The 27,527-nt window shown below is 42.9% G+C and overlaps 1 protein-coding gene across 1 annotated transcript in view; it reads left to right on the top strand.

Moving 5' to 3' along the window:
• XRCC2 (X-ray repair cross complementing 2) overlaps window positions 1-27,180 on the top strand; it is a 120,079-nt gene extending 92,899 nt beyond the window's left edge. Inside the window, exons 2-4 of the mRNA XM_055591347.1 lie at window positions 3,588-3,709; window positions 15,810-15,891; window positions 26,178-27,180. Of these exons, the coding sequence (XP_055447322.1) occupies window positions 3,671-3,709; window positions 15,810-15,891; window positions 26,178-26,899 (843 nt within the window). The 5' untranslated portion in view covers window positions 3,588-3,670 and the 3' untranslated portion in view covers window positions 26,900-27,180. The remainder of the gene's footprint in view (window positions 1-3,587; window positions 3,710-15,809; window positions 15,892-26,177) is intronic.
• Window positions 27,181-27,527: the final 347 nt, after the last annotated feature.

Raw genomic sequence — 27,527 nt, 5'->3', positions numbered from 1 at the left:
TGATCTTCCTGCAGTCCAAGGGACTCTCAAGAGTCTTCTCCAACACTACAGTTCAAAAGCATCACTTCTTCAGTGCTCAGCTTTCTTTATAGTCCAACTCTCACATCCATACATGACTACTGGAAAAACCATAGCTTTGATTAGATGGAACTTTGTGGGCAAACTAATGTCTCTGCTTTTTAATACACTGTCTAGGTTTGTTATAGCTTTTCTTCCAAGGAGTAAGCATCTTTTAATTTCATGGCTGCAGTCACCATCTGCAGTGATTTTGGAGCCCCCCAAAAGAAAGTCTGCCACTATTTCCACTGTTTCCCCATCTATTTCCCATGAAGTGATGGGACCAGATGCCATGATCTTAGTTTTCTGAATGTTGATCTTTAAGCCAACTTTTTCACTCTCGTGTATTCATCCTGTATATGTGCTGGGCTTGTGCTTAGTCGTGTCCGACTCTTTGCAACCCTATGGACTGTAGCCCACCAAGCTCCTCTATGGGGATTCTTCAGGTAAGACTACTGGAGTGGGTTGCAATGCCTTTCTCCAGGGGATCTTCCAAACCCAAGGACTGAACCCAGGTCTGCCGCATTGCAGGTGGATTCTTTACCATCTGAGCCACTAGGGAATCCCATGAATACTGGAGGAGCCAGGGGATCTTCCTGATGCAGGAATCAAATTGGGGTCTCCTGCATTGCAGGCGGATTCTTTACCAGCTGAGCTATGAGGGAAGCCCATGCTATATATAATAGTTTGCATCTGCTAACCCCAGACTCCCAATTCATCCCTCCCCCACCCCCTTGCCCCCTGGCAACTACAAGTCTGTTCTCTATGTAAATCTGTTTCTGTTTCATCAGTTCAGTTCAGTTCAGTTGCTCAGTCATGTCCGTCTCTTTGCGACCCCATGAATCAGAGCATGCCAGGCCTCCATGCCCATCACCAACTCCCAGAGTTTACCCAAACTCATGTCCATCGACTCGGTGATGCCATCCAACCATCTCATCCTCTGTCATCCCCTTCTCCTCCTGCCCCCAATCCCTCCCAGCATCAGGGTCTTGTCCAATGAATCAACTCTTCGCATGAGGTAGCCAAAGTACTGGAGTTTCAGCTTCAGCTTCAGCATCAGTCCTTCCAATGAACACTCAGGACTGATCTCCTTTAGGATGGACTGGTTGGATCTCCTTGCAGTCCAAGGGACTCTCAAGAGTCTTCTCCAACACCACAGTTCAAAAGCATCAATTCTTCAGTGCTCAGCTTTCTTCACAGTCCAACTCTCACATCCATACATAAACACTGGAAAAACCATAGCCTTGACTAGATGAACCTTTGTTGGCAAAGTAATGTCTCTGCTTTTTAATATGGCATCTAGGTTGGTCATAACTTTCCTTCCAAGGAGTAAGCGTCTTTTAATTTCATGGCTGAAATCACCATCTGCAGTGATTTTGGAGCCCAAAAAAGTAAAGCTGATACTGTTTCCATCTATTTCCCATGAAGTGATGGGACCAGATGCCATGATCTTAGTTTTGTTTCATAGCTAGATTCATTTGTGTCATATTTTAGACTCCACATATAAGTGATATCATTGGTCTTTTTCTGTCTGACCTACTTCACTTAGTAGGATAATTTCTAGGTTCATTCCTGTTTCTGCAAATAGCATTATTTCATTATTCTTTATGGCTTAGTAATATTCCGTTGTGTGTGGGGATGAATACCAAATCTTCTTTACCTGTCTGTGGACATTTAGGTGTTGCCATGTCTTGGCTATTGTGAATAGTCTGCCCCTATTATTGACTCCACTCCCTGCTCCCAGTAGAAGATGCCCTCCCCCATCTAAAGCTGATTCTTATACCCAGACCCTCCTTCCTCTTCCAGTCCAACTCCATCAACTATCCTTCCTCAGATACAGTGTCTCTAACCATTAAATGTCTACCAGCTCTTAACTATCAGCATTTAAACATGAACCAGGCTTTACCTTCTTAAAAGACTCTTCCTATATCCTATATATATGTTTCTTCTATGTAGCATGTTATTTCCTTCCTTCAGAGCCAAGTTTCTTTGGAGAACTGACTGTATTCATGGTCTTTGCTTCCTATTTCTTATTAATGTCCCAACCACTATGATGATTGAAGTGAAGTGAAGTGAAGTCGCTCAGTCATGTCCGACTCTTTGCGACCCTGTGGACTGTAGCCTACCAGGCTCCTCCGTCCATGGGATTCTCCAGGCAAGAATACTGGAGTGGGTTGCCATTTCCTTCTCCAGGGGATCTTTCCAACCCAGGGATTGAACCTGGGTCTCCCACATCACAAGCAGACGCTTTAACCTCTGAGCCACCAGGGATGATTACAACACAGTAAAATGGGCCAAAATAAATGCCTCAGTTTCCTCACCAGTACAATGAAGATACCCGCATCAGGACTGTGAGGATTAAATCAGTTATTATATATTAAAGCCCTTAGGACTGCCTGGCACTGTAAATGTTAACTATCATTACTATTATAAAATCATTTCTTAATTACACAGCTACAAGTGTAAGGATAAGATTAAGAGAATGGAGAGTGCCAACCTCAAAGTTTTGCCCAACCAAACAACAGATACAGCTGTTGGAAAGTGACTTTTTAAAGGACACATTGGAATACATGACGTTCCTATGCTGTAAACTTCATTCAGTGAAAGTGAAAGTCCCTCAGTCGTGTGGGGACTCTTTGCGACCCCATGGTCTGTACAGTCCATGGAATTCTCCAGGCCAGAATTACTGCAGTGGGTAGCCGTTCCCTTCTCCAGGGATCCAATTCAGTCCTCTTGAATTGCAGGCGGATTCTTCACCAGCTGAGCCACGAGGCAAGTCCAAGAATAACTCCATTCAGACATGTATCTTATTCTTTGTTCTGTTCCCAGGACTCCACACAAGGTCTGGAGAATAGTAAATACTCAATATCCATCCATTTTTCTATCATCTCATCTAATATTCATCTTAACGGATAGACACTTGATAGCAACTTATTAATAGAATTCTTCTGCCTCCAAAATGAACTCGATAAATCTGTCGGCTTGATATATTTTTAAAAATTCGTTTAAATTTAATGTACTTTTTTTCAGAATCAACCATGAACCACACGCACACGCCGCTAGTTGTACTTAACAAAAGCATATTGAAGTTTACGAGAGAGGAAAATAACCCCCTAATGGCACCCCACTCCAGTACTCCTGCCTGGAAAATCCCATGGACGGAGGAGCCTGGAAGGCTGCAGTCCATGGGGTCGCTGAGGGTCGGACACGACTGAGCGACTTCACTTTCACTTTTCACTTTCATGCATTGGAGAAGGAAATGGCAACCCACTCCAGTGTTCTTGCCTGGAGAATCCCAGGGACGGGGAAGCCTGGTGGGCTGCCGTCTATGGGGTCACACAGAGTCGGACACGACTAAAGTGACTTAGCAGCAGCAGCAGCAAGCCGTCTCCTAGTCTCCTAGGAGACGGGGGTCTGACGTCAGTGAACCGGCTTGCTAGAACGCCCTACTGCGCATGCCTGCCGGCTCCCCAGCGGAGGCTGGGTACAGTGCGCATGCTCACGCCGGGGTCAAAGGGTCAGCGTCTTTGACTGGCTGAGGGGAAGACGCCGAGCGGTAAATGGCGCTGTAGGCGGGAAGATTGAGTGGCTGGTGCGCCGAGCCTTCGGGGAGATGTGTAGTGACTTCCATAGGGCTGAATCTGGGACGGAGGTGAGGCGCCGGGGTGAAAGCCAGGGAGACGAGAACAGGGCCGCGGGTCGGCGCGGGAGGCCAGCGGGCGCGGGAGGCCCGGGCCCTCAGGACGAGGCGCGCGGGGCCCGGACGCCGGCGACCCTGGTGCCCCGTCCCCCAAATTTGCGCCCCCCGGAGACTTGGGGCCCTCAGAGGGCTCACTGCGTACACGACTGGGTGTAAAATGGGAGTTGTCTAGTCTCTCTCTAACGTTATGGGCCAAACCCGTGCACGGCAGTCAAACACGGTTTGCAGGAGAGGCTAAGAAAAGCAGGGTGTCGCCTGGCTGAGCGTTCTTCGATTTTTCTAGAACAGGGGTGTCTGAGTAGGTGGCGCCACCTTCGCCTTCCGTTCTGTACGTCTTTGCTTATGGAGTCCTGCCCTCGCTATTACAATATATATCCAGCCCAAGTATCCAGGGCCACACAAGCAGTGTGAGGCCTGCAAGGATTTATTCAGGAATTGAACCGGCAAGGATCAAGCACTTCGTATGTGTTAGCCGCGGGTGAAAGAACTAGAGTCAGAAGCAGGAAACAGCTTCCGCTATTGCAGAACTGAGAAGGGAGGCTGACCGCCAATTACAGGACCTTGGGCAACCTGGAAGACTTAACTGGGAGGAGGAGGCGACAGCAGAAGTTTCAGGGACCTTTTGAAGGTGACTTGGCAAGGAAGGGGTGACATGGGGCAGGGAGTTGGAAGTATGTGGGTTCTGCCTTTGGGCTTCCCTGATAGCTCAGTTGGTAAAGAACCCGCCTGCATTGCAGGAGACCCCAGGTTCGATTCCTGGGTCGGGAAGATCCCCTGGAGAAAGGATAGGCTACCCACTCCAGTCTTCTTGGGCTTCCCTGGTGGCTCAGCTGGTAAAGAATCTGCCCGCAATGCGGGAGACCTGGGTTCGGTCCCTGGGTTGGGAAGATCCCCTGGAGAAGGGAAAGGCCACCCACTCCAGTATTGTGGTCTAGAGAATTCCATGTACTGTATAGCCCATGGGGTCGCAAAGAGTCAGACACAACCGAGCGACTCTCACGTTTATGCTCCCTGATTTAGGGGAAGTGCAAGTAGCTCTTTGTAGTTGAAGCCAAACAAAGCTAGTGGGGACACAGTATTGGGAAGTCAGCCCTGAGAAGTAGGCAGTGCAGGTTACGGAGGATCTTTTATACAGAGGAGGGAGGACGGGTAGCACTGCCCTAAACTGATGAGCAAGCTTTCTGCGGAGGTCCAGAGAGTCTGTATTTAGGTTTTGCGGGCCATTCCGTCTGTCAGGACTACTCAACTCTGCTGTTTAATGTGAAGGCAGCCAGAGACGTGTAAACAAATGAGCGTGGCTCTGTTCCAATAAACCTTTTGTTCTTTTGGGGAATCTTATTTTTGGTGCCAGGTCTTCATTGCTGTACCAGCTTTCCGTAGTTGTGGCAAGTGGGGGCTGCTCTCTGGTTGCGGTGCGGAGGCTTCTCTTGCTGGGAGCGCGGCCTGTGCCGCGCAGCAGGCTTCGGCAGCTGTGGCAAGTGGGCTTTGTAGTTGTGTCTTCAGGCTCTAGAGCACAGGCCTGATAGTTGTGGCGCACAGGTTTGGTTGCTCTACGGCCTGTGGGGTCTTGCTGGACCAGGGATGGAGCCCACGTCTCCTGCATTGGCAGGCAGATTTTTTTTTTTATCACTAAGCAACCAAGGAAGTCCCAACCTTTTGTTTTTTAAACATCAAGGTTCGGTCTGCTGGCCGTAGTTTGCCAACCCTTGCTCCTTTAGAGTAGAGGCGCCGCTCCCCATAAGAACTGCCACAGTTACAGGCTCACTGATTGAAATTATAATTTGAATCCTAGGTTAAACTCAGATGACTTTTGCAGTCAGAACAAGGCTAGCATCTAAAAACTGAGAACCCAGTACAGTCAAATCACTGAACAAAAAATTCATCATATCATCTGCCTGCCCCAGCCGTCTGGCGATCCTCAGCAAGATTGCCTTACTAGAATTACTTTGGAGTACAGAGTGGGCGGGGGTGGGGAGGATGCTTCTTTATTCTTTTTCCTTTTTGTCAACAAAACCAACTAAACAAATCTCTTTTTTAAGTGCTGGGCACCCTGTGGCCATTGCTTAATTTATTTGGATTCTGTTTCTTTTCTTAGTACATTAGTCTACTACACGAACTTCTTCTTGGAGTCCTTGTGTTGAGGAAGATATCTGAGGTCACAGACTATCCCAAGAAACTGAAATAAGCTACTTTATAATTCACAAGAATAGCCACATTATAAAATAGCTAACTTTCCCCCACATCTTGTGACTAGGAGGCAAAAGGCATTTCATACAGGGTCTTAAAAAAACACAAAAGTTGCAAAGAGGAATTTTTTTTTAAGCAGATTCCAGGGATGCAATTTCTGGTAGGCGAGAGAGCAAGTGGAAAACTTACATAGTGAGCCCTTGATTTAAAGAAGACACACCTTGGAATGCAATTTACAGTAGATAATCTGTTCTTTACCTTACTTTTAAACAGTAGCAATGGTATTTTTACTTTTATATTCCTCTGAACATTAGAAAAGATTTTGGCTATATTTTGGTATCACCCACCAAGTGGCTGCATTTGCACGTAGTTGTTAAGTAGTGACGTACTTTGAGTTTTCGCAAAAATGCCAGTATTCGTTAAGTGTAAAAGTAACCAGTGGATAAAAAAATTCGCTGTCCAGTTTTGGTTGACATACACAACATACTCTTTCTTCTCTTTAATTTTATTATGATAGTTTCTATTGTATTTATTGTTAAAGTAGTACATGCTTATGGCAGAAAATTCCAGTAGTACGAAGTGAAAAGTTGGAAACCTCTCCACCCCAATTATCATGTCCCAAGGGTCGTGCTAGTGGTAAAGAACCTGCCTGCCAATGAGGGTTTGCTCCCTGGGTGGGGAAGATCCCCTGGAGGAGGAAATGGCAACCCACTCCAGTATCCTTGCATGGAGAATCCCATGGACAGAGGAGTCTGTAGGGCTACAGTCCATAGGGTCGCAAAAAGTTGAACATGACTGAAGCAATTAGCATGCATACAAGGTGGATTTTTGTGAGGTTTCCCAGAAATTCTCTCTCTCTTTTTTTTTTTTTTGGTATTTTGGCTGCTCTGCTAAGCATGTGGGACGGTTTTCCAACCAGGTATCGAACCCAGGCCACCGCAGTGAAAGTGAAGAACACAAACCACTAGACCACTAGGGAATTCCCTGCCAGAAATTTCCCAGTGTCATTGTTTTGGAGGCTGAGATGGAGAGTGCTGGATCATGATTGTAGTCTTGGCTCTGCTGGCAGCAAGCTGAGAGATTTTGTATAAGTTATTAAACCTTGGGGCTTCCCAGGTGGTGCTAGTGATAAAGAATCTGCCTTCCAACTCAGGAGACCTAAGAATGGGGGTTCGATCCCCAGGTCAGGAAGATCCCCTGGAGGAGGAAATGGCAACTCACTCCAGTATTCTTGCCTGGAAAATTCCATGGACAGAGGAGCCTGGCGGGCTGCAGTCCATGGGCCGCAAAGAGTGGGACACAACTGAGCACACGTATTAAGCCTTGTCTTCTAGCTGTAAAGTGAGGGGATAGATGATGATTTCTCAGTTCCCTTTCAGCTGTACTTCTAGAAGGTGAGTCCTTATACTTCTGCATATCCTTCCACTAAGCACAGTATTCCCTGCAGAGTGAACACTTGATAAATATTTATTAATAGTAGTGCCTGGTTTTCTTTAGTTTTTGGCTGTACCATGCTGCACACGGGATCTTAGTTCTGTAACCAGGGATTGGCCTGTGCCCTTGGCAGTGACAGTACCAAATCATAACCATTGGTCCACCTGGAAATCCCCTGGATTTCTTTTCTTAGAAAAGGTTCAACTCACCTGCCAAATCAACTAGCCCTGAAAATAGATGGCACTGCAGTGTTGGGCCCATACCTGGCTGTTGCTGGCAGTCAAAGAGGCAGAAGAGGACTGGTGTGCCAAACAACACCCCCCACCCCCCCATGCCGTAACGCATAGGAGGGCAACTTCGGTGAGCCTTGAAGCATAGGTTGTGGACCCATGTGGAGCCACAAGAGGCACGTATTACATAAGACAAGTAGTGTTTCTTAAATAATAATATTTGGTCTTGCAGTGATAGAACAACATCTATCCCCTTCTCTCTTTTCGTCCCTTCTCACCCAGAACCGAATCAGTGCTCCATCATTACCATTACTCCATTGTGAATGCTTTCAACTTCCTTGTCTTTTTACATCCTAACCTACAAAGGCAGAGACATTACTTTGCCAACAAAGGTCCGTCTAGTCAAGGCTATGGTTTTTCCAGTAGTCATGTATGGATGTGAAAGTTGGACTATAAAGAAAGCTGAGCACTGAAGAATTGATGCTTTTGAACTGTGGTGTTGAAGAGTTGAAGAAGGACTCTTGAGAGTCCCCTGGACTGCAAGGAGATCCAACCAGTCCATCCTAAAGGAGATCAGTCCTGGGTATTCATTGGAAGGAATGATACTAAAGCTGAAACTCCAGTACTTTGGCCACCTCATGCAAAGAGTTGACTCATTGGAAAAGACCCTGATGTTGGGAGGGATTGAGGGCTGGAGGAGAAGGGGACGACAGAGGATGAGATGGCTGGATGGTATCCCTGACTCAATGGACATGAGTTTGAGCAAGCTGCAGGAGTTGGTGAAGGACAGGGAAGCCTGGCATGCTTCAGTCCATGGGGTCACAAAGAGTCAGACACAACTAAACTGAACTACTTTCCTGACCATGGTTAAACCCAGCTGTCTACTTCCTCCTGTTTACTGTCTACCCACTCAGCTGGATATTGCTAGAGAAAATCACGACCAGGCTGACTGATTTCATTTTTAAATTTATAACCATCAACTTCAAGTGGACTCCCAATCCCACCTGTGCTTTCCTAGCTAATTCACTTTGTCTCAACAAAATACGTGTTATCAAACCCAACCTTATGCCTGAATTCCAGCCACACATGTTCTAGTACCTTCTTGATACCCACATGGATGTCTAATAGGCCTCCCACACTTAACATGTTCATCATGATTGACTCCTGAATCCAGAGAAAATAGGAGAAGCCTTGCCCCAAACTCAACCCTTGGTATACCACCACATATGTACACCCAGCCCCAGCCTGCTCCCTCTGCCTTCCCTATCTTGTTAAATGGTGAATTAATTTTTTTCTACCTTTTGCTCAAGCCAAAAACCTTGAAGTCGTTCTTGACTCCACTTTTTCCTCTCATATCAGCCCACATTTGTTCATGCATTCTGTCTTCTGTACCTTCCATGTGTTATCATGGATTTGACTACATTTCACTACTTTTCCTGCAGCCATTCCTCTTCCTAGTAACCACCACCTGCTTGACTGCACTAACCTCCTAACTGGTCTCTGCTTCACCCTGTTCACACTTCCTCTAATGTATTTTCCATGTAGTGTCCATGATGCTCCATTCAAAACATAAGCAGACTCTACTGCCCAGAGCTTTCCAGAGGTTCCTGTATCATTCATAGTAGAACCTGGAATCCTGTTTCTTATATGATTTGCAAACTGTGTGATTTGTCCTTCCGCCCCACCCATAACCTCAGCTCGCCTCTCCTGCCTTTGTGATCTTCTCTCCCACTCTCCCTGACTCTTCTTCAGACACACTGTTCTTGCTCTTCCTTGAATGTACCGGATCTGCCTCAGCCTCAGGGCCTTTGCAGTTCCTGTTGAGTCTGCCTAGATACTTCTCCCTCAGAAAGTGACACGGCTCACTTCCACACTTGCATCGTTTGTGTTCACAAGCTAGCTTGTACGAGGAGGTCCTTCCTACTGTTGTTTTTTAAGATTTATTTTTGTTTATGGCTACACTGGGTCTTCGTAGCATTGTGCAGGCTTTCTCTGGTTGGGGCGAGTGGGGGCTGCCGTCCGTCAGTCGCTGCGGTGGTTTCTCCTGTTGCCGAACATGGGCCCTAGGGTGTGCAGGCCTCAGTGGTTGCGGCTTACCGGCCCTAGAGCACAGGCTCAGTTGTCCCGCAGCATGTGGGATCTTCTCAGGCCGAGGGTTGAACCCATGTCCCCTGCATTGGCAAGCAGATTCCTAACCACTGAGCCACCAGGGAAGTGCCCTTCCTACTAGTAATTTTATTCCACTTAACCTGTTTCTCCCTCTGAACACTTATATCTGACATCTTGCATTGTACATGTGTTGTCTTCCCACCTCCCACCCCTGCCATTTAAGAATCATGATTGCAGATGTTCTCTGCTGAGTTTATTTCTTCAAGTCTCAGCGTTTAGAACAGTATTTAGCTCACTGAAGGCGCTCAGTAGGTGTTCCCTAGTAACTCAGTAAAGAATACCTGTGTGATGCAGGTTCAGTCCCTGGGTTAGAAAGATCCCCTGGAGTAGGAAATGGCAACCCACTCCAGTATTCTTGCCTGGGAAATCCCATGGACAGAGGTGCCTGGTGGGCTGCAGTCCATGGGGTCACAAGAGCTGGACACGACTTAGCTACTAAACAACATCTGGCTTCTGTCTCCATCTTCCACTAAGTGCTTTTCTCAAGGTTACCGTCAAACTTTATGTTGCCAAATGCTCATTTCTAAGCACCCGTCTTAGACTAGAAAGGCAGAAGTTGCACTTTGTGCAGACAAGCTGTCAGGACCCTAGCACAGGCTGATCAGTGCATGTCTAAAATAATCCATTAGGAAAATCCCTCCTTCCCTGGGGAAGAGAGAACAAGAGGATAGGAGAATGTACCTCACATGTTTCTCCAGCGGAGTCTCACAAACGTGGCAGGAGGCCAGGGGAGGGAGTTCCTCCAGTGTTAAGCTTCTACAGTTTTGAGTCTATGCTTTGTTGTCTCTTTCTGAGGTCTTGTGTATAGTTGATTTTTCTAAGTGAAATTTTGAAGCACAGTCTGATAATGACTTCCTAGTGAAATCTTAACTGTGTATTTAATGAAATTACTAATTTGTGGAATGTCATAAATTAAAATTTAGTCTTTATTTTGCTAGAAATTAATGCTGCTTAGGTACGTATAGTAATTTTTCCCTGACTTTTAATAAATTTTTCTTATAGGATGATTGCTTTTTAAAACATATTAGTGAAAGGCAGCAGCTCTCAGGGAATATACTAGAAACAATGGAATTGTACTATTTAGTGTCTGAGTAACAGGTGTCTTTTCCATGTAATTTAGACAAAAGCTTTATTGAAGAGCCAGGCCTAGTACTCTGCCCTAAAGGGCAGTTGAATTTTCTAAGTAGCAGAAGAGGCTGATTTCATAAATGAAAAGAATTAGTCCTCTGATTTAAGGGACTCCATGATAAGGGCCAAATTTTGCATTGATCACATACGTGTTAACATAGATGCTGTTTCCTTGCCTTCCTACACGTTCCAGCTTGTTTCTTTATGTGTTGTTTAGTCACTAAGTCGTGTCTGTCTGACTCTTTGCAGTCACGTGGACTATAGCCCACCAGTCCATGGGATTTCCCAGGCAAGAATACTGGAGTGGGTTGCCATTTCTTCTCCAGGGGATCTTCCTGACCCAGGGATCGAACCTGCGTCCCCTGCATTGACTGATGGATTCTTTATCGCTGAGCCACCTGGGAAGCCCTCTCTGTGTTATAGTTACACATATTTGACTGGAGTGAATTTCCTCTATATATTGTATATGCAGGAAAACTAAGAATTGTATTCAGTTTGTAGATGAAAGTCCAAGCCTGTTATAGGGCAGGGGAGTGAATATTTGGTTTAGAGTGTAGATGGACTTTCACACTTAACTGGTTTGAAACCTTGCTGCTGGGTCCATCTGCAAACAGATTTCATCACGAAAGGTCAGGGGAAATGAGCCTTTACCCAAATGACAGTTACATATGCATGTTTGCTTTAATAGCATTCATTTCTGGTAATTTGATCTTTAAGCTCTCCTTCCTGCTCTTGTGTAAGCTTCTCCATAAAAATAAAATGATGCTTTAAAGCATCTTTACGATACATATTCTATTTAATAAGCATATATAATAAACATATACCTCGAAGGTATATGTTCAATAAAACAGACTCTTGTTAATGACTATTAATAACTTTAGCGATAACTGTGAGTCTGGGTGAACTCCGGGAGTTGGTGATGGACAGGGAGGCCTGGCATGCTGCGATTCATGGGGTCGCCAAGAGTCGGACACGACTGAGCGACCGAACTGAACTGAACTGAAGAATACTCATGGGCTTTTGTAGAACTTTGCATAGGTTGTCCAAACATAGAAAAATTTGTATAGTTTAAGGATCCTTTTACTCCAGCCTTTGCCCAGTTCTACCTACCTGTGCCCTGTTTACCTTCATCTTAACAAGCAGCTACTAAGGTTGTGCCAGATGTAAAGCATTTTGGAATTGCTGGTGAGCCAAGATAGAGCCCTCTCCTTTAAGCTCTTACGTCCAGATGAGGGAGACTGGTAATGTGTTCTGAAGTATAGGAATAGCTTTCTGGAAGGAAGTGGCCCTCAAGAATGTATAGTTTTCATTCATTCAGTAGTCTGGGCCTTAGAGCATTTGAGAGTATAGGGAAAGGACATTTCTTGATCAATGAACATTTTGTATGTGCCTGAAAGAACTATATGCTGAATCTCTTTCAAAATTAAAGTAGCCTCTCACACAGATTAGAATCCACTCCCTTTTTAATGCTTTCACAGAGCCCCATGTCATTTCTGTTACAGCACCTGCAATACTTTGTTGAATTCTTTAACCTTTTGACTCTGCCCTATTCAGTTTTTTGAGGATAGAAACTGTGTTGTATCTGTGTATGCCCAGCAACTTATTCACTGGACTATTTACGGAAATATTCAACTGGAATATTTACCAATGAATATTTGTATAATTAAGTATTACCCCCTTTCTTTCTGCTGTTGAAAGAAAATATTTGGGGATCCTTGTGATGTTAGGGTGTGTTATGAGAGATGGTTGAGAGAGACCAGGTAATTGTTTAGACAGGACCTTAGATTGGTTTGACCTTCAGCTGAGGAAGTCCAAAAACTGTTGTCCCTGTACTCAAAAATTTTTGTCCGACTCAGTGATACAGACTTTGAGGCTTTGTAGCGCAGGGGAAGAACTCCAGGCTTTGGGAGTCAGAGATCTCGGTGAAATCCTGACTCATTTTCTCATCTGAGAAGCAGAATGATAACAAATAGAGTTAATGTAACAATTAAAAGAGATGATGTGTATAAGTTATGTACCACTGATACCACAGCAAGTACAAATAGTAGTTGTTTTTAGATAGGTATTGTTATGATGATAAAACCTGGCAGATACTGATTTACAAACCAAATGCCAAAACTGTTCATTTACAATTTGAGTGCATGTGCCAAATAGATGAAGATTGTGTCCTCTGTGTATTCTTTCCCAATTAGGAAATTTGGGCTCAGAAAGGTTGCTTAGAGAATCAAGAGAAATAGTTTAATTATCTTAATAGCTGCCATCACCAAACTCTGTTTGCCTGACGTGGTCATCTTCCCTAAAGGAATTCAACTGTCCTGTCAAGCAGAATTTAGTTGCATTCCTTGTACCTTGGCTTAACTTACTTTTTGCACTTCTGAAGCTCTAGTTTGATTATACCTTGCTGCTTTCAACTCCTCAAATCTGGACATCATTCACTTAAATTTATGTAATGGTCAGGTTTATGCCAAATTTTTAGGGTATTTTCTACTTGGGTTTGGAAGATACTTCATCCCATCAGATGACTCTTATGTGTTGTTAATATTGCCCATTTGTGTAAGTATTATTATGAAAAATAGCTATGTTTTCCTAAACAAAAAATGTAGTGAGGAGTGAAGTTAACTGGGTTCTCATCTCTCCTTCTGTATCTAATCTATTACTATGTGTTGTTCTGGTTAAAGTTTGTGAAGATCATCTCGGCTCTTACAGAGTTGGAAAAGGGAGGAGTATTTTTGGACAATTGTGGATATTCTTCCTTGACAGTATACCAAAACTTGACAGGTAGTGAAGTTATTGCATTGTAGAATATGAAATTATGTCAGTGAACTTTTCATATGTTACAGTCCATTGACTTATCATAACTTTAAACTGTCTGGGAGTGAATTTTACCCAGTGGTTGGTCCTTTGGAAATGGTGGTTCACTGAGTTATGTAGATCTTCCAAGTATTTACATTTGTTAAATAATTAGCCCCCCAAAATCACATTTGTTAAAATCACCAGTGATTTTACCACTACCTTAAGTATTGGGATGCTGTCAAGCTCACAGTAGTAGATAAAAGTTTTCCAAAATTCACATTTTATCATTGGCAACAAATACTGACAGTTACTTTTCCTTAAAGTGATAGGCTCACTTTCTTCATTTTCAATAAGATGTCTGACAGATACCCAAGTTTGTGTAACCATAATTTGTCATTCTTCAAATAAAAGTGTTTTGTGAAAAAGTATCCATCTCATATAATCACACAAGTGCTTTTCCTAGAGAAAACCCACTGCGTTTCGGTTTGCGGCAGAAGTGCTTTCTTTGTGTGTGAAGTTGGGGGAAGTCCCCAAGACTCCGTCTGCAGAGTTCCAGGTCCTCACCCCCTCACTCATTCAGACATTAATTGCATGTTTGGCAGTTCCCAAGGCTACCTTCAGGTTTAGTGATTTGCTGGAAGGACTTACAGAATACACTGAAAGCTTAGTCACGCTTATATTTTGCTGCAGCAAAAGGAAACATTGAAATCAGCCCAGGGAAGAGATACAGTGGGACAAAATCCAGAATTCCCAACAGGGAGCTTCCAGTTGTCCTGTCCTGGTGGAGTATGGACAATGTGCTAGCTTTCCCCAGCGACAGCGAGGACAGTGTGCTGGCCGAGGAAGCTCACATGAGCTTTGGTGTCCAGAGTCTTTATGGGGCTTTGTCATGTGGACATAGTCAGCCCACCAATAACTGAGGTTGAGCTGCCTCCAATCCCTCACCCCACCACTCTAGGCATCCATTTCTTTTGGAACACGTTGAATCCTTAGCAGTCTTGTGAAGGAAATACTGTTTTTTTCTTCCCTTTACCTATGAGAAACCTCAAGCCCAGAGATCTAGTGGGTCAGGTTCTGAAGTCCCAGCTGTCTACTCTTAACTGTTGTAAATTGCTTCTTTTTTTTAAACTCATGATTTACTTTTGGCTGTGCTGGGTCTGTGTTGCGGTGCACAGACTTTCTCCAGTGTGGTGAGTGGGCTGCTCTTCACTGCAGTGCTTAGGCTTCTCTCGTTGCAGAGCACAGGCTTTAAGGCAAGCAGGCTTGGTAACTGTGCTTAGTTGCTCCATGGCATGTGGGATCTTCCCGGACCTGGGATTGAGCCCATGTCTCCTACATTGGGAGGAGGATTCCTGGACAACCAGGGAAGTCTGTTCATTGCTTCTGAAAACCGCTTGCTCTAATCTACAAACCAGAGAGCAAACTCATAAGGGTGACATCCAAGATCTTTTGTGATCTGACTTCTGTTCTCTAGGACTTCGTTATGTCCTGCCTGTTTTGTGCCGAAAGCTCTGGCATTTCAGATCTCCTTACAGTTTACCTACACACAGCTGTTTATAACCTTTTCATTTTGGCTGATGTTGCATCTGCCAGGTATGCCTGCCTATGTGCCCTGTTCACAGATTCAGGTATTTGGAGCTTCTCAGGGAGAGTTTTTCTCCATTGTCCCTTCCCTTCCCGTCCCCTCCACCAGATAAGGAGCTGGCACTATAATGGACAGATGAAAGCTGATACCTGTGTGACAAGTGTGGTAGGCATAGTGAGAAAGATAATTATAGCAGGTAAGGAAGGTAAATACTTTGCAATTAGTTTGATTCTGTGTCCCAAACTATGCTATCGGCTTCTTTGAAGGCAGAGACTCATTTTATACCAAGAGTACTTGGTACATAAAAAATAAAGTATATTCTGGGTAAATGAACACAACTTTTCTTCTAAATTATATTTTCTATTTCATAATTTCCTCCAAATCCTCAAAATGCTGGTGAAAAGTTTCTTACAGACTTTTGGTAAATTGTATAAATTTTGATTTGTTGTGTGTGTGTGTATGTTGGATTTAAAATTTTTAGATAATAAATTTTCCTTCTCTCTCTTTTTTTCCTGCCTTTTGCAAGCTCCTTGCCCGACTGGAAGGTAGAAGTTCCTTGAAAGAGATAGAACCACATCTGTTTGCTGATGAAGAGTCACCTGTGCATGGTAAAAACACAGTCTCAAGCCAAAATACAGTGTCATAAATTAAGTTTTATAAAACAAGTTTTTCCCCTGCATATATCCATATATGGGTTTCCCTGGTGGCTCAGATGGTAAAGAATCTGCCTAAAATGTGGGAGACCCAGGTTCGACCCCTGGGTTGGTAAGATCCCCTGGAGAAGGGAAAGGCAATCCACTGCAGTATTCCTGTCTGGGAGAATTCCATAGACAGAGGAGCCTGGTGAGCTACAGACCACGGGGTTGCAAAGAGTTGGATACGACTGAGCAACTAACACACCCACACACACACATTCATGTACATACTCATACTTCTAGCAAGAGCCTACACAGATAAGACATGAAATGAAGAACCGGGACAGAGGTTATGGCGGCGCACTGTTCGCCTTCGTTATCTGCCAGCTGAGGTGGAGCCTGCTTACCTTCAGCAAGTCTTCAGTGTGAAACCTCTCTTATCCCAGCACAGTAACTGTGGCAGTTTGTTACTTATTTTTTGTTTCCTTACAAGTTTGAGGATCACAGGAAAGTTCTTAGGTACTTGGTAGTTCCGTGAATATTTTTACAATAGGGAAAATGATAGCTGCTTATTCTGCTAACACTTCTCCACTAGGGAAAACTTAAAAAAGAAGGTGGTGTGCTTAGATGTGTGTGTGTGTGTGTGTTTCTTTTCCACTGTAATAGCTTTAAAGAGATATAATTCATTCAAGTGTACAGTTTGCACTTATGCGTCTACTGGCACAGTCAATTCTAGAACATTTTCTTCACCCCCAAAAGAAACCCATGCCTGTTGGTAGTCACTCCTCAATTCCTCTTGTATCCCTTAGCTCTAGGCACCTATTAATCTACTTTCTGCCTCAGTGATGTGCCTTTTCTGAACATTTCATGTCGTTGGAACCATCCAGTATATGGTCTTTTGTCACTAATGTCTACTTTGCTTCATATTTTCAAGATTTATTATACTGTAGCACGCCTCAAGTAGTCTGTTCCTTTTTATTGACTAATGTTCTGTTGAATCCATACATCAGTTGATGGCCGTTTGGGTTGTTTCTACTTTTTGATTATTAAGAATAATGCTGCCATGATCGTCCTGGGTACAAGTTTTTCTCAGGAGAAATATTTTCCGTTTTCTTGGGTAATACCTACGAGAGGAGCTGCTGGGTTATATGGTAGCTCTGTGTTTAACCTTTGGCAAAATTTCCAGGCTGTTGTCTAAAGTGCCTGCTGGGAAGCCCACATTTCACCTGTCAGCATCGGTGAAGTGTGTACTGGTTCCATTTTACCCAGGTCCTGCACACAGCTATTGTCTGTCTTTTTGATTATAGCCTTCCCAGTGAGAATGAAGTGATACCTCATTGTGGTTTTGATTTACATTTCCCTAATGGCTAATGGTGTTAAGCATCTTTGCATGTGCTTTTTGGCAATTTGTGTGTGTAATTTGGGGAAATATCAGATCTTTTGCCTATTTATAAAATTGGGCTGTCTTTTTATTATTGAGGTGTAAGAGTCCTTTATATATTTTAGCTACAGGCCTTCATTAAATATGTGATCTGCAGATATTTTCTCCTGTTTTATAGTTTCTTTTCTCCATCGAGGCACAAAGTTACTAATTTTGATGAAGTCCATCAATTTATCCAGTTTTTCTTGCTCTTGTCTTTAGTATCAAAGCTAAGAAGCCCTTGCCTAATCCAAGGTCAAAAAGATTTAGGGCTTTTGATATTATTGTAACTGATTTCTGTTTTCATTATTTTCTGATCAGAGAACATACTTCTGTGATTTCAGTCAGTTTAAATTTATTGAGATGTGTTTTCTGGCCAAACATATGGTCCATCCTGGAGAATGTCCTACGTGTGCTTGAGAAGAATGTGCATTCTGCTGTAGCTGGGCCAGGTGTTTTATTGATGTCTCTTAGTTCTAGTTGGCTTTTAGTGTTGTTCAGGTATTCTTTTCCTTGCTGATCTTCTGTCTTGTTGTTCTGTCCGTTGTTGAAAGTTGGATATTTTAGTCTTTTAGTCTCCAACTATTGGTGAATTGTCTGCTTCTCCCTGTCAGTTTTTGTGGGTTTCATGTAGTATTGGGCACATGTATGTTTATTATCATTATTATAGCTTGTCAATGAGTTGACTTATTAATCATTATAAAATGTTTCTCTTCGTCATCTCACACCCTTTAAGATGGCTACTGTCATAACAAGCTCACAAGTGTTGGTGAGGCGGGGAGCCGATTAGTACCATTGTGCACTACTGATAGGATCATAAAATGTTGGGATCATAAAAATGGGATCATAATGGTGCAGCCATTACGGAAAACAGTTTGAAGGTTCCTCAAAAAGTAAAATATAGAACTACCATTGTACTTCTGGGTATACAGTCGAAAAGAATCAAAAGCAGGGTATTGAATAGGTATTTATTTGCATACCTGTGTTCATAGCAGCACTATTCACAGTAATTGCTCAAAGATGAAAGCAACCCGAGTGCTCATCAACAGATGAATGGATAAAAAAAGATGGTCTGTACATAGAATGGAATATTATTCAGCCTTCAAAAGGAAAGAAATTCTGACACATGCTACAATATGGATGAATCTTGAGGACATGCTTAGTGAAATAATCCAGTCACAAAAAGAAAAATACTTCCTGAACCCCCTGTATTATATGGGGTATCTAAAATAGTCAGATCCATAGAAACAGAAAGTGGAATGGTGGTTTCCAGGGGCTGGGGAGGAAAGAGAGAATTGTTGTTTAATGGGTACAGATTTTCAGTTTTGTGAGGTGATAAAGTTCTGGAGATATGCTTCACAGGTGTGTGAATGTACTTAACACTACTGAACTGCATGGTGAAGATGGTAAATTTTATGTTATGTCTTTTAACCACAGTGAAAAAGAGGTCCTTTGTCTCTAATAACAGTTTTTTTTGTCTTAACGTATATTTTGTCTGATGACAGGCTAGCCACTTGTGGCCTCTTTTGGTTACGTTTGCATAGTATCTCTTCTTCTGTCGTTTTACTATCAACCTTGTGACTTGGAATGTAAAGTATGCCCGCTGTAGACAACTTGTAGTTGGATCATGTTTTTTTATTCCCTTTTGTCATTCTCTCCCTTTTGTTTGGACTGTTTAATCCATTTGTTATTATTAGTTGAGATAGGGTTTATGGCTGCCATTCTGCTATCTGTTTTATATGTGTCTTACATCTCTTTTGTTCCTCTATTCATCCTTTACTGTCTTCTTTTGTGTTAAATGGGCTTCAGTGGTGGCTCACATGGTAAAGAATCTGCCTGAAGTTCAGGAGACCTGGGTTCGATCCCCAAGGCAGGAAGATCACTTGAAGGACATGGCAACCCACTCCAGTATTCTTGCCTGGAGAATTCCATGGACAGAGGAGCCTGGTGGGCTTCCATCCATGGGGTTCTCAAAGAGTTGGACACAGAAAAGTAAAGAAAAAATAGTTGGACCTGACTGAGCAGGAAGTGAAGAGGAACTAAAAAGCCTCTTGATGAAGGTGAAAGTGGAGAGTGAAAAAGTTGGCTTAAAGCTCAGCATTCAGAAAACAAAGATCATGGCATCTGGTCCCATCACTTCATGGGAAATAGATGGGGAAACAGTGGAAACAGTGTCAGACTTTATTTTTTTGGGGCTCCAAAATAACTGCAGATGGTGACTGCAGCCATGAAATTAAAAGATGCTTACTCCTTGGAAGAAAAGTTATGACCAACCTAGATAGCATATTAAAAAGCAGAGACATTACTTTGCCAACAAAGGTCCGTCTAGTCGAGGCTATGGTTTTTCCAGTGGTCATGTATGGATGTGAGAGTTGGACTGTGAAGAAGGCTGAGCGCCGAAGAATTGATGCTTTTGAACTATGGTGTTGGAGAAGACTCTTGAGAGTCCCCTGGACTGCAAGGAGATCCAACCAGTCCATTCTGGAGGAGATCAGCCCTAGGATTTCTTTGGAGGGAATGATGCTAAAGCTGAAACTCCAGTATTTTGGCCACCTCATGTGAAGAGTTGACTCATTGGAAAAGACTCTGATGCTGGGAGGGATTGGGGACAGGAGGAGAAGGGGACGACAGAGGATGAGATGGCTGGATGGCATCACTGACTCTATGGACGTGAGTCTGAGTGAACTCCAGGAGTTGGTGATGGACAGGGAGGCCTGGAGTGCTGCGATTCATGGGGTCGCAAAGAGTCGGACACGACTGAGCGACTGAACTGAACTGAACTGAGCAACTAACACTTTCACTTTGTGTTAAATAGATAGTTTCTAGTGTATCATTTTAATTCCTTGTCATTATTTTTACCTTTTTTTGAGTTAGTTACCTTATGATCACCCTCAGGATTACAATCAACATCTTAATTTATAACAGTCTAGTTTGTGCTACATACCGTCTTAATTTCTGTATTTTTTGTAAAAAATCTTTGCTATCATATAGCTCCATTCTTGTCCCCTTCCTCTTGCTGTTATAAATTATGTATTTATACAGTATATGCCCTTCACACTTAAATTTTTGCTTAGTTAAAATAATTAAAATTACTTGATGCAGTTGTTTCTTAAATCAGATGAAAAAAATAATAACAAATATAAAACACACATAACTCTTATATTTACCTATATGGTTATATTTACTGTGTTCTTTATTTGCTCATTTGGAATTCAGTTACTGTCTACTGCTATCCTTTCATGCATCCTGAAGGACTCCTTCTAGTATTTCCTATAGAGCATATGTGTTAATCAGAAAAATTATAAACTGTCAATAATAAATGACAAATTTTGGTCAAACATATTAGACAAAAGATTCAACTATCTTTTTATTCTATCAGAAAGGATATTATTACGTTGAACTTTATGGAACTGACATTAAAACATGGATTCGAAGCATAGTTTATACATTTGAATGTTATGTTTATAGAAACTTTAAAAAAAAACCATTATGTTCAGTCACTAACAAAAAAGTTTACTTAAAATTATGATAGATCTTAGAGCTATAAAACTAGTTAGATGGAAAAAAATATCTGGTTAGATGAATCCTCTTTAGAGCAACAGCAGACATAAAACTAGGATTATAAGGGTTATTTATCAACAACAGCACTTGAACAGAGTGTTACAGGGAAGTTCATTTTGAAGCAGTAAGAGATTGAGGGGTTACAAGCATCTCCAATACTGTTGTGAAACGTTTTCAATGCTGTTTTGGATAGGAGTCGCTCAGCACCATATGCAGCTCGTCCTCTCTGCAGTGCTGTGGTGGCGGCTCTGCACGTCCAGCACGCCTGGTGCATGAGCGCCCAGCCGTGTCTCACCCTTTGAGACCCCGTGGACTGGAGCCCATCAGGCTCCTCCGCCCATGGGGTTCTCCAGGCAAGCACACTGAAGTGGGCTGCCATGCCCTCCTCCAGGGGATCTTCCCAACCCAGAAATCAAACCCAGGTCTCCTGCATTGCAGGTTGATTCTTTACTGACTGAGCCACCAAGGAAGTACGTTGGTACCTAGAGGATGTATTTTTTGGCTTTTCTCTCTTTTCCTTATTTTGAAGGCTCTTTAGATTCTTAAACTCACTCTGACAATCTGTTACCCAAACCCCTTACAGCATTCTATTTGTGATAGTAACTATCAAGGCCAAACCATCCAGATTTTCTGATTTAGTTTAACTTGTCAACTGTCAAACTGTAGAGGTGATTTTTTTTTTTTTGGTTTGGGTTTTTTCTTTAACTACCAGTTGTCATACTCAGTACTTTGACTGGACTGGGGCAAGATTTCTCTTAACAGCTCACAGAAACTTATGAGATGGTGTTTCAGATGCAGTTAAAAGGACCATGTTTCTCTATAGAACATTATGTTTGAATATTATTTTTGATCTTATGATTAGGTAGTAAATGTTTATAAAAATCAATGAAATTTATTTCAGTTCATCATTAAACAAACATATTTGTAGAGAATCTAGTTCGAGAAGTTAATGATCGTATTCATCTTTAATTTCCAAGTTGGCAGATTTTACTTACCCAGTTGTTAGAAATGCCCTTTCCACCCCCCCACTTTGCTACTAATCTGTAAAAGGGGAAGAGTGCTTCTACCTACCTAATAGTCTCTTCAGTTCAGTTCAGTCGCTCAGTCGTGTTCGACTCTTTGCAACCCCATGAATCACAGCATGCCAGGCCTCCCTGTCCAGCACCAACTCCCGGAGTTCACCCAGACTCACGTCCATCGAGTCAGTGATACCATCCAGCCATCTCATCCTCTGTCGTCCCCTTCTCCTCCTGTCCCCAATCCCTCCCAGCATCAGAGTCTTTTCCAATGAGTCAACTCTTCACATGAGGTGGCCAAAATACTGGAGTTTCAGCTTTAGCATCATTCCTTCCAAAGAAATCCCAGGGCCGATCGCCTTCAGAATGGACTGGTTGGATCTCCTTGCAGTCCAAGGGACTCTCAAGAGTCTTCTCCAACACCATAGTTCAAAAGCATCAATTCTTCGGCGCTCAGCCTTCTTCACAGTCCAACTCTCACATCCATACATGACCACTGGAAAAACCATAGCCTTGACTAGACGGACCTTTGTTCCCAATTAGACAGCCTTAAACTTTGCCTCAGTTTCATTCATGCTGAACCAGGGCTCTGAAGAATCCATATTCACACCACACTGGCTGTTCCTCAGTTAATGAATGGGTTTAGAAAGCCTTGTTAGATCTTGTAGGAGAGTACTCTCAAAGCTTTACTCTTTTGAATTACTCTGAAAAAATGTTTATGAGCACCACCCCTCTCTATCCAAGAAAATACTTAGCAAAGTTTTCATTTTCCCTCTGTTCTGAGAACTCCAGAAAACATCCGGAGAGGTCTCACAGTTACCGTCTCACCAATATCATGGGTTTCTAGCTCCCTGCGGAGTCCCTCCTCTGTTGCTTCAGAATATGTTACATTTCTGTTACCTTATCTTCATTTGACTCTCCAGCCACATGAAATTGCTGTTGAATTTTTACTCTTTAAACGAGTCTGCTGCTGCTGCTAAGTCGCTTCAGTTGTGTCCGACTCTGTGCGACCCCACAGACGGCAGCCCACCAGGCTCCGCCGTCCCTGGGATTCTCCAGGCAAGAACACTGGAGTAGGTTGCCATTTCGTTCCCCATTAAACGAGCCTAAACCATTGTTATTTTTCTGGTTCCTCATGTATGCCTCCCTTCCTGATTTCCATCCTGCTCTTACCTAAAGACAGTGACTGCTCCCTGTGGTGCTGTTTCAGACTGAGTATCTCTGTTTTTAAAGTTTGGTTCATAAAATAATGTTTATGTTAAAGGTGCTATTGCAGACTGTACATTTCCATGACAGTTCAGTGATCTGTTCCTTACCTCTCCCCTGCCATTTTTTAATTTTTAGAACTTTTCTGCTGCATTTACTATTATTTAGTACTGTTTCTATTAAATTTCTGTCTTAACTGCCTTCACGCTGAGTTCTCTAGCTGTGGATGTGTCCTGAGACTTGAGTTTCGGCCTCTTAGTTTTAGGTTCACTCCCACTCCCCTAAAGAGTTTTCTGTTCTCCGTTTCTGTGTAGTTTATTCCTAAATTGCTCTCTTCAACCTCTTATTACTGTCACGAATCTTGAATCCTAGTGGCCTAGGATATATTTATTTTTGACACTTAAAGATACATCTTAACATACCATTTTGAAAGCTAAATTCTTGTTAGAATATTTACATGATATGTGGATTAAAAATCGCTACTCGGTTTTGGTTTTTCTTTCTTTATGGTACATCCAGGCCTGTCTTTGAGAACTTTTAGGTCACTACGCTAGGTTTCCCCTTACCTTCTGAGTAAGTGAAGGAGGCCGAAGACTTGATAGAAATGAAGCGTCAGCACACTTGGGCTCAGGGGGAGCTGGTGGGGGCTGAACCAGCCCTGAACCATTGGTTCCCATCCTGGCTTATCTCTGGTGTTGGCCCCTCATTCCACGCCTTGGTCAGTGGCCTTCACACCTGCCCACTCTGCTAACCAAAGCTGCACCCCACCTGCGCCTCCCTGCCACACCTGCTCCCTTTCAAAATGCTGTGTTCCAAAATTGACTTTGTGCATGGAATGAGAACTTACATTTTCATTTTTTAGATTTCTTTCAAGATGTTCTTAAGAAGAAAAGAATCCGATGAAGTGCATTCAAAAGATACTGTACTTTGCACTAGGGATAGAGTATTCAAGTCCTCACCTTAAAGTAGTGAACAAGAAATCTATCAAGTAAATCGTCAGAAATGACACACCATGTAAATGTAATGATGATTAGTGATAAAGTTTGCTTTTCCTACCTCTGAGTGTTGTTATTAGGATTCCCTTTTTCAGTTGGAAGGCCCTGTGGAAGTGTTGATGGCTGCTCCTCAGCCTTGTGGGCCAAGTTCCTAGGAAAAAGAGGCGCATGTGTGTGGTCTGCTTGTTTATCTCCCCACCGCGTCTCTGCGTGGCCTGCTGCGTCCTCACAGCCACTTTCCCATTAACCTTGCTCAGCTGTGTTTTCAGCTTTCCTTCCCTATCGTTAGTATTGGCTCAGTGTTAATGTTCCTTCATCTAGTGATGTAGTTTATTCTCTTTCTATAATATAGGGCGATAAAAGAGTTTTATCTGGGGGCATGGGGAGGATTTCCACTTAGTCCTTCCTTAGCTATATGGTAGGAGGGAGTAACCTGAACTTCTGGGTTGAACATAACTGAATATAATTTTAGTCACTATAAGAGCATCCATGAACAATTGTTAATGTGAAGATAATTTTACTCTCTGAGGCTGAAATCTTGGGAATGGGGGCAGGGAGAATCTTTTTAATTAAAAATTTGAATTGCAAATTGTATATAAGATTATAGTGAAAATTGGCTGAAGTTTTATACTACTTAAATATGGTATGGTGGCAGATTGCTAGATTTCTTACAGATTATTTGTGAGTGTTCCAACATACAATGGTTTGTTAGTAATAACAGGAAATAAAGTAACTGGACTCTCAGACAGACCTTGTAGTTGGTTCAGAGCCTAAGAAACTGCCTTTTTAATATGGCGTTTCCAGTTATACTGTTCAGCCATAAAGTGAATGGCAAATAGACAAGAATTGAAAAGCCCCTGTTGTGAGTGGATTTTGAAAGTCTGGCGGCAGGACAGTTTCCCCAGGTGTTTTATTTGTACTGTCCTCAATAAACGAGAGTGACTCCAACCTGCCAAGAAAGAGATTTGAATCTTCAGAGTAGTTGACCCTGACTTATAACGCTCGGAAAATAACTCACAATGCAGGTGTCATTTGAACGAAACGGTGTCGAGCGGCGTTCATAGAGCACAGAGCAACTCAAGGCGGTGTGGAGACATGCAGGGTGTTTCCCCCGGGGATGCAGTTGCACTCAGGGCCTGAGGGCTGGGGGCCTACTGCCTGTGTGCGTGAGAATGCACCGTAAGAGCCCTTCCACCCAGAGTGCCAGCCACTTTGGGAAGCCCGTGTTAGGGGGTGTTTCAGCTGCACGTGACAGAAGCCCAGCTTCATGACTTCCGTTCTTCATGTTGGTGTGGAGGCAGGCTGTGCGTGGCTGGTGTGCAGGGTTCTGTATTGTCATCCACATCCTGGGCACCTCCAGTCTTCCTGCTCTGTCCTCCTTGGGGCCTTCCCTCCGCGATGTGTACCTGTCGTCCTTGCTGTTTCTAGATAGCTGTCACCTCCGAGAAGGGAGCAACAGAGCAGAAGTGGCGCCCATGTCAGGACAGCACAACTGGAAAACCCCAGCAGACGTCCACTGTGGCTACACTGTGGTACCTGGTGGCCTCTCTTTGCAAGGAAGACTGGGAAAATCGCTTTTAAGCTGTGCACATTGCTTTTCCCCCCAAAGTGGGGTTTTACATTTAAAGAAAAAGGAGAAACCGGATATTGGGTAATTAACGACTAGAAATGTTGTGTACCAGTAGTTGGTATCTTTTTAAGAGATGCTTGGTCTAAGGCACTTGATTCGCAGTGCTGTAAGAGCGCCTGTAATGTATGAGGACCCATCTCCAGGAGATGCCCATAGGCCCATTTCAACCATCTCATTTTGTGTGTCAGATTTTCTTGGTGCTAATTAACAGCCAACACCTTTTTCAGAGGTGAAATGTAATGATTTATGTTTAATTTCTTTATTTGTATTTGCATATACAAATTCCTTTTGGCAAATGGGTTTAGATTTTCTTTCAAAAGAGAAACATTTCCATAAATGTCTTTATAAAAAACATTTTTTGCAGACTTCATTTTGTATCCTGTCATTATTGTGCTGCTGCATGTTGACTGACATTTTAAAATTTTACACAGGTGATGTTCTTGAATTTCATGGTCCAGAAGGAACAGGAAAAACAGAAATGCTTTATCATCTGACAGCACGGTGTATACTTCCAAAAGCGGAAGGTGGACTGGAAGTAGAAGTTGTGTTTATTGATACAGATTACCACTTTGATATGCTCCGGCTTGTTACGGTCCTTGAGCGTAGACTGGCGCAGAGCTCTGAAGAGATGATAAAACACTGCCTTGGGCGACTGTTTCTGGTGTACTGCAGCAGTAGCAGCCAGTTACTCCTCACCCTGTGCTCGCTGGAAGCGATGCTCTGTAGTCATCCCTCGGTCTGCCTTTTGATTTTGGATAGCCTTTCAGCTTTTTATTGGATAGACCGCGTCAACGGAGGAGAAAGTGTTAACTTGCAGGAGTCTACTCTGAGGAAGTGTTCTCAACTCTTGGAGAAGCTTGTAAACGAGTATCGGTTGGTTCTCTTTGCAACAACACAAAGTATAATGCAGAAAGCCTCAAACCCGGAGGAAGGGCCTTCCTGTGCCCGTAATTGCCTGAGTGACGTGGATGTGGACTATAGGCCCTATCTCTGTAAGGCGTGGCAGCGGGTGGTGAAGCACAGACTACTCTTCTCCAAGCAAAATGACTCGAAAGCCGGCAACCAGTTTTCTTTAGTTTCACGTCATTTAAAAAGTAACAATGTAAAAAAACACTTTTTTACTATTGGAGAAAGTGGTGTTGAGTTTTGTTGATGTGTATCATAAAACAGTCTTTTGTCAGATGTTATGCAAGTTTTAAAAAGTGTTTAATGGACTAAAATGATTTGATTCTAAAATTTTAAACTCTAAGGGAATCTAACATAACCACGTTTCTACACAGAATGGAGTTCTTAAACTGGAACCTTAGACTGTTCTGTTCCTGGGTTGTTGAAGATTATTCAGAGTGATAACAATAATAGTTAAACTATATTAAGTTGTTTTAAAACTAAATAAATAAGATACACATTTCAGTCCCAATAAAATGGAGTTTTCTAACTTTGTGTCACATTTCTGGAACTCAGTTAAATACTTGTTTAGGAAAGTTGAAACGCCTTTCTGATTTTTCATATGTAACTCCTTTAAGAAGCTGTGAGCTTGGAAAATGTTTCTCTGGAGCTGTTATTTCTGTAAAGAGGATGAAAGCAAGGAGCCTACCCAATCTGCCATTCACATCCAAGACTACGGGAAGTCAGAGCATTCTGATCTGTTATACCGAATCCCAGGACGCAGATGCATTGTGGTTGGGTTTCTGTATAATTGTTAAATCATGGGGAAATGAGATCCCATTCAGAGAATTCTGTGAAGGTTGAAATTTTCATCTTTCTTGTTAAGTAACTTGTTG

This window comes from Bubalus kerabau, chromosome 8, assembly GCF_029407905.1.
Source record: "Bubalus kerabau isolate K-KA32 ecotype Philippines breed swamp buffalo chromosome 8, PCC_UOA_SB_1v2, whole genome shotgun sequence".
Lineage (NCBI taxonomy): Eukaryota > Metazoa > Chordata > Mammalia > Artiodactyla > Bovidae > Bubalus > Bubalus kerabau.
Note: the sequence above shows the minus strand (reverse complement) of the source record. Positions and strands in the feature narration are given on the sequence as shown.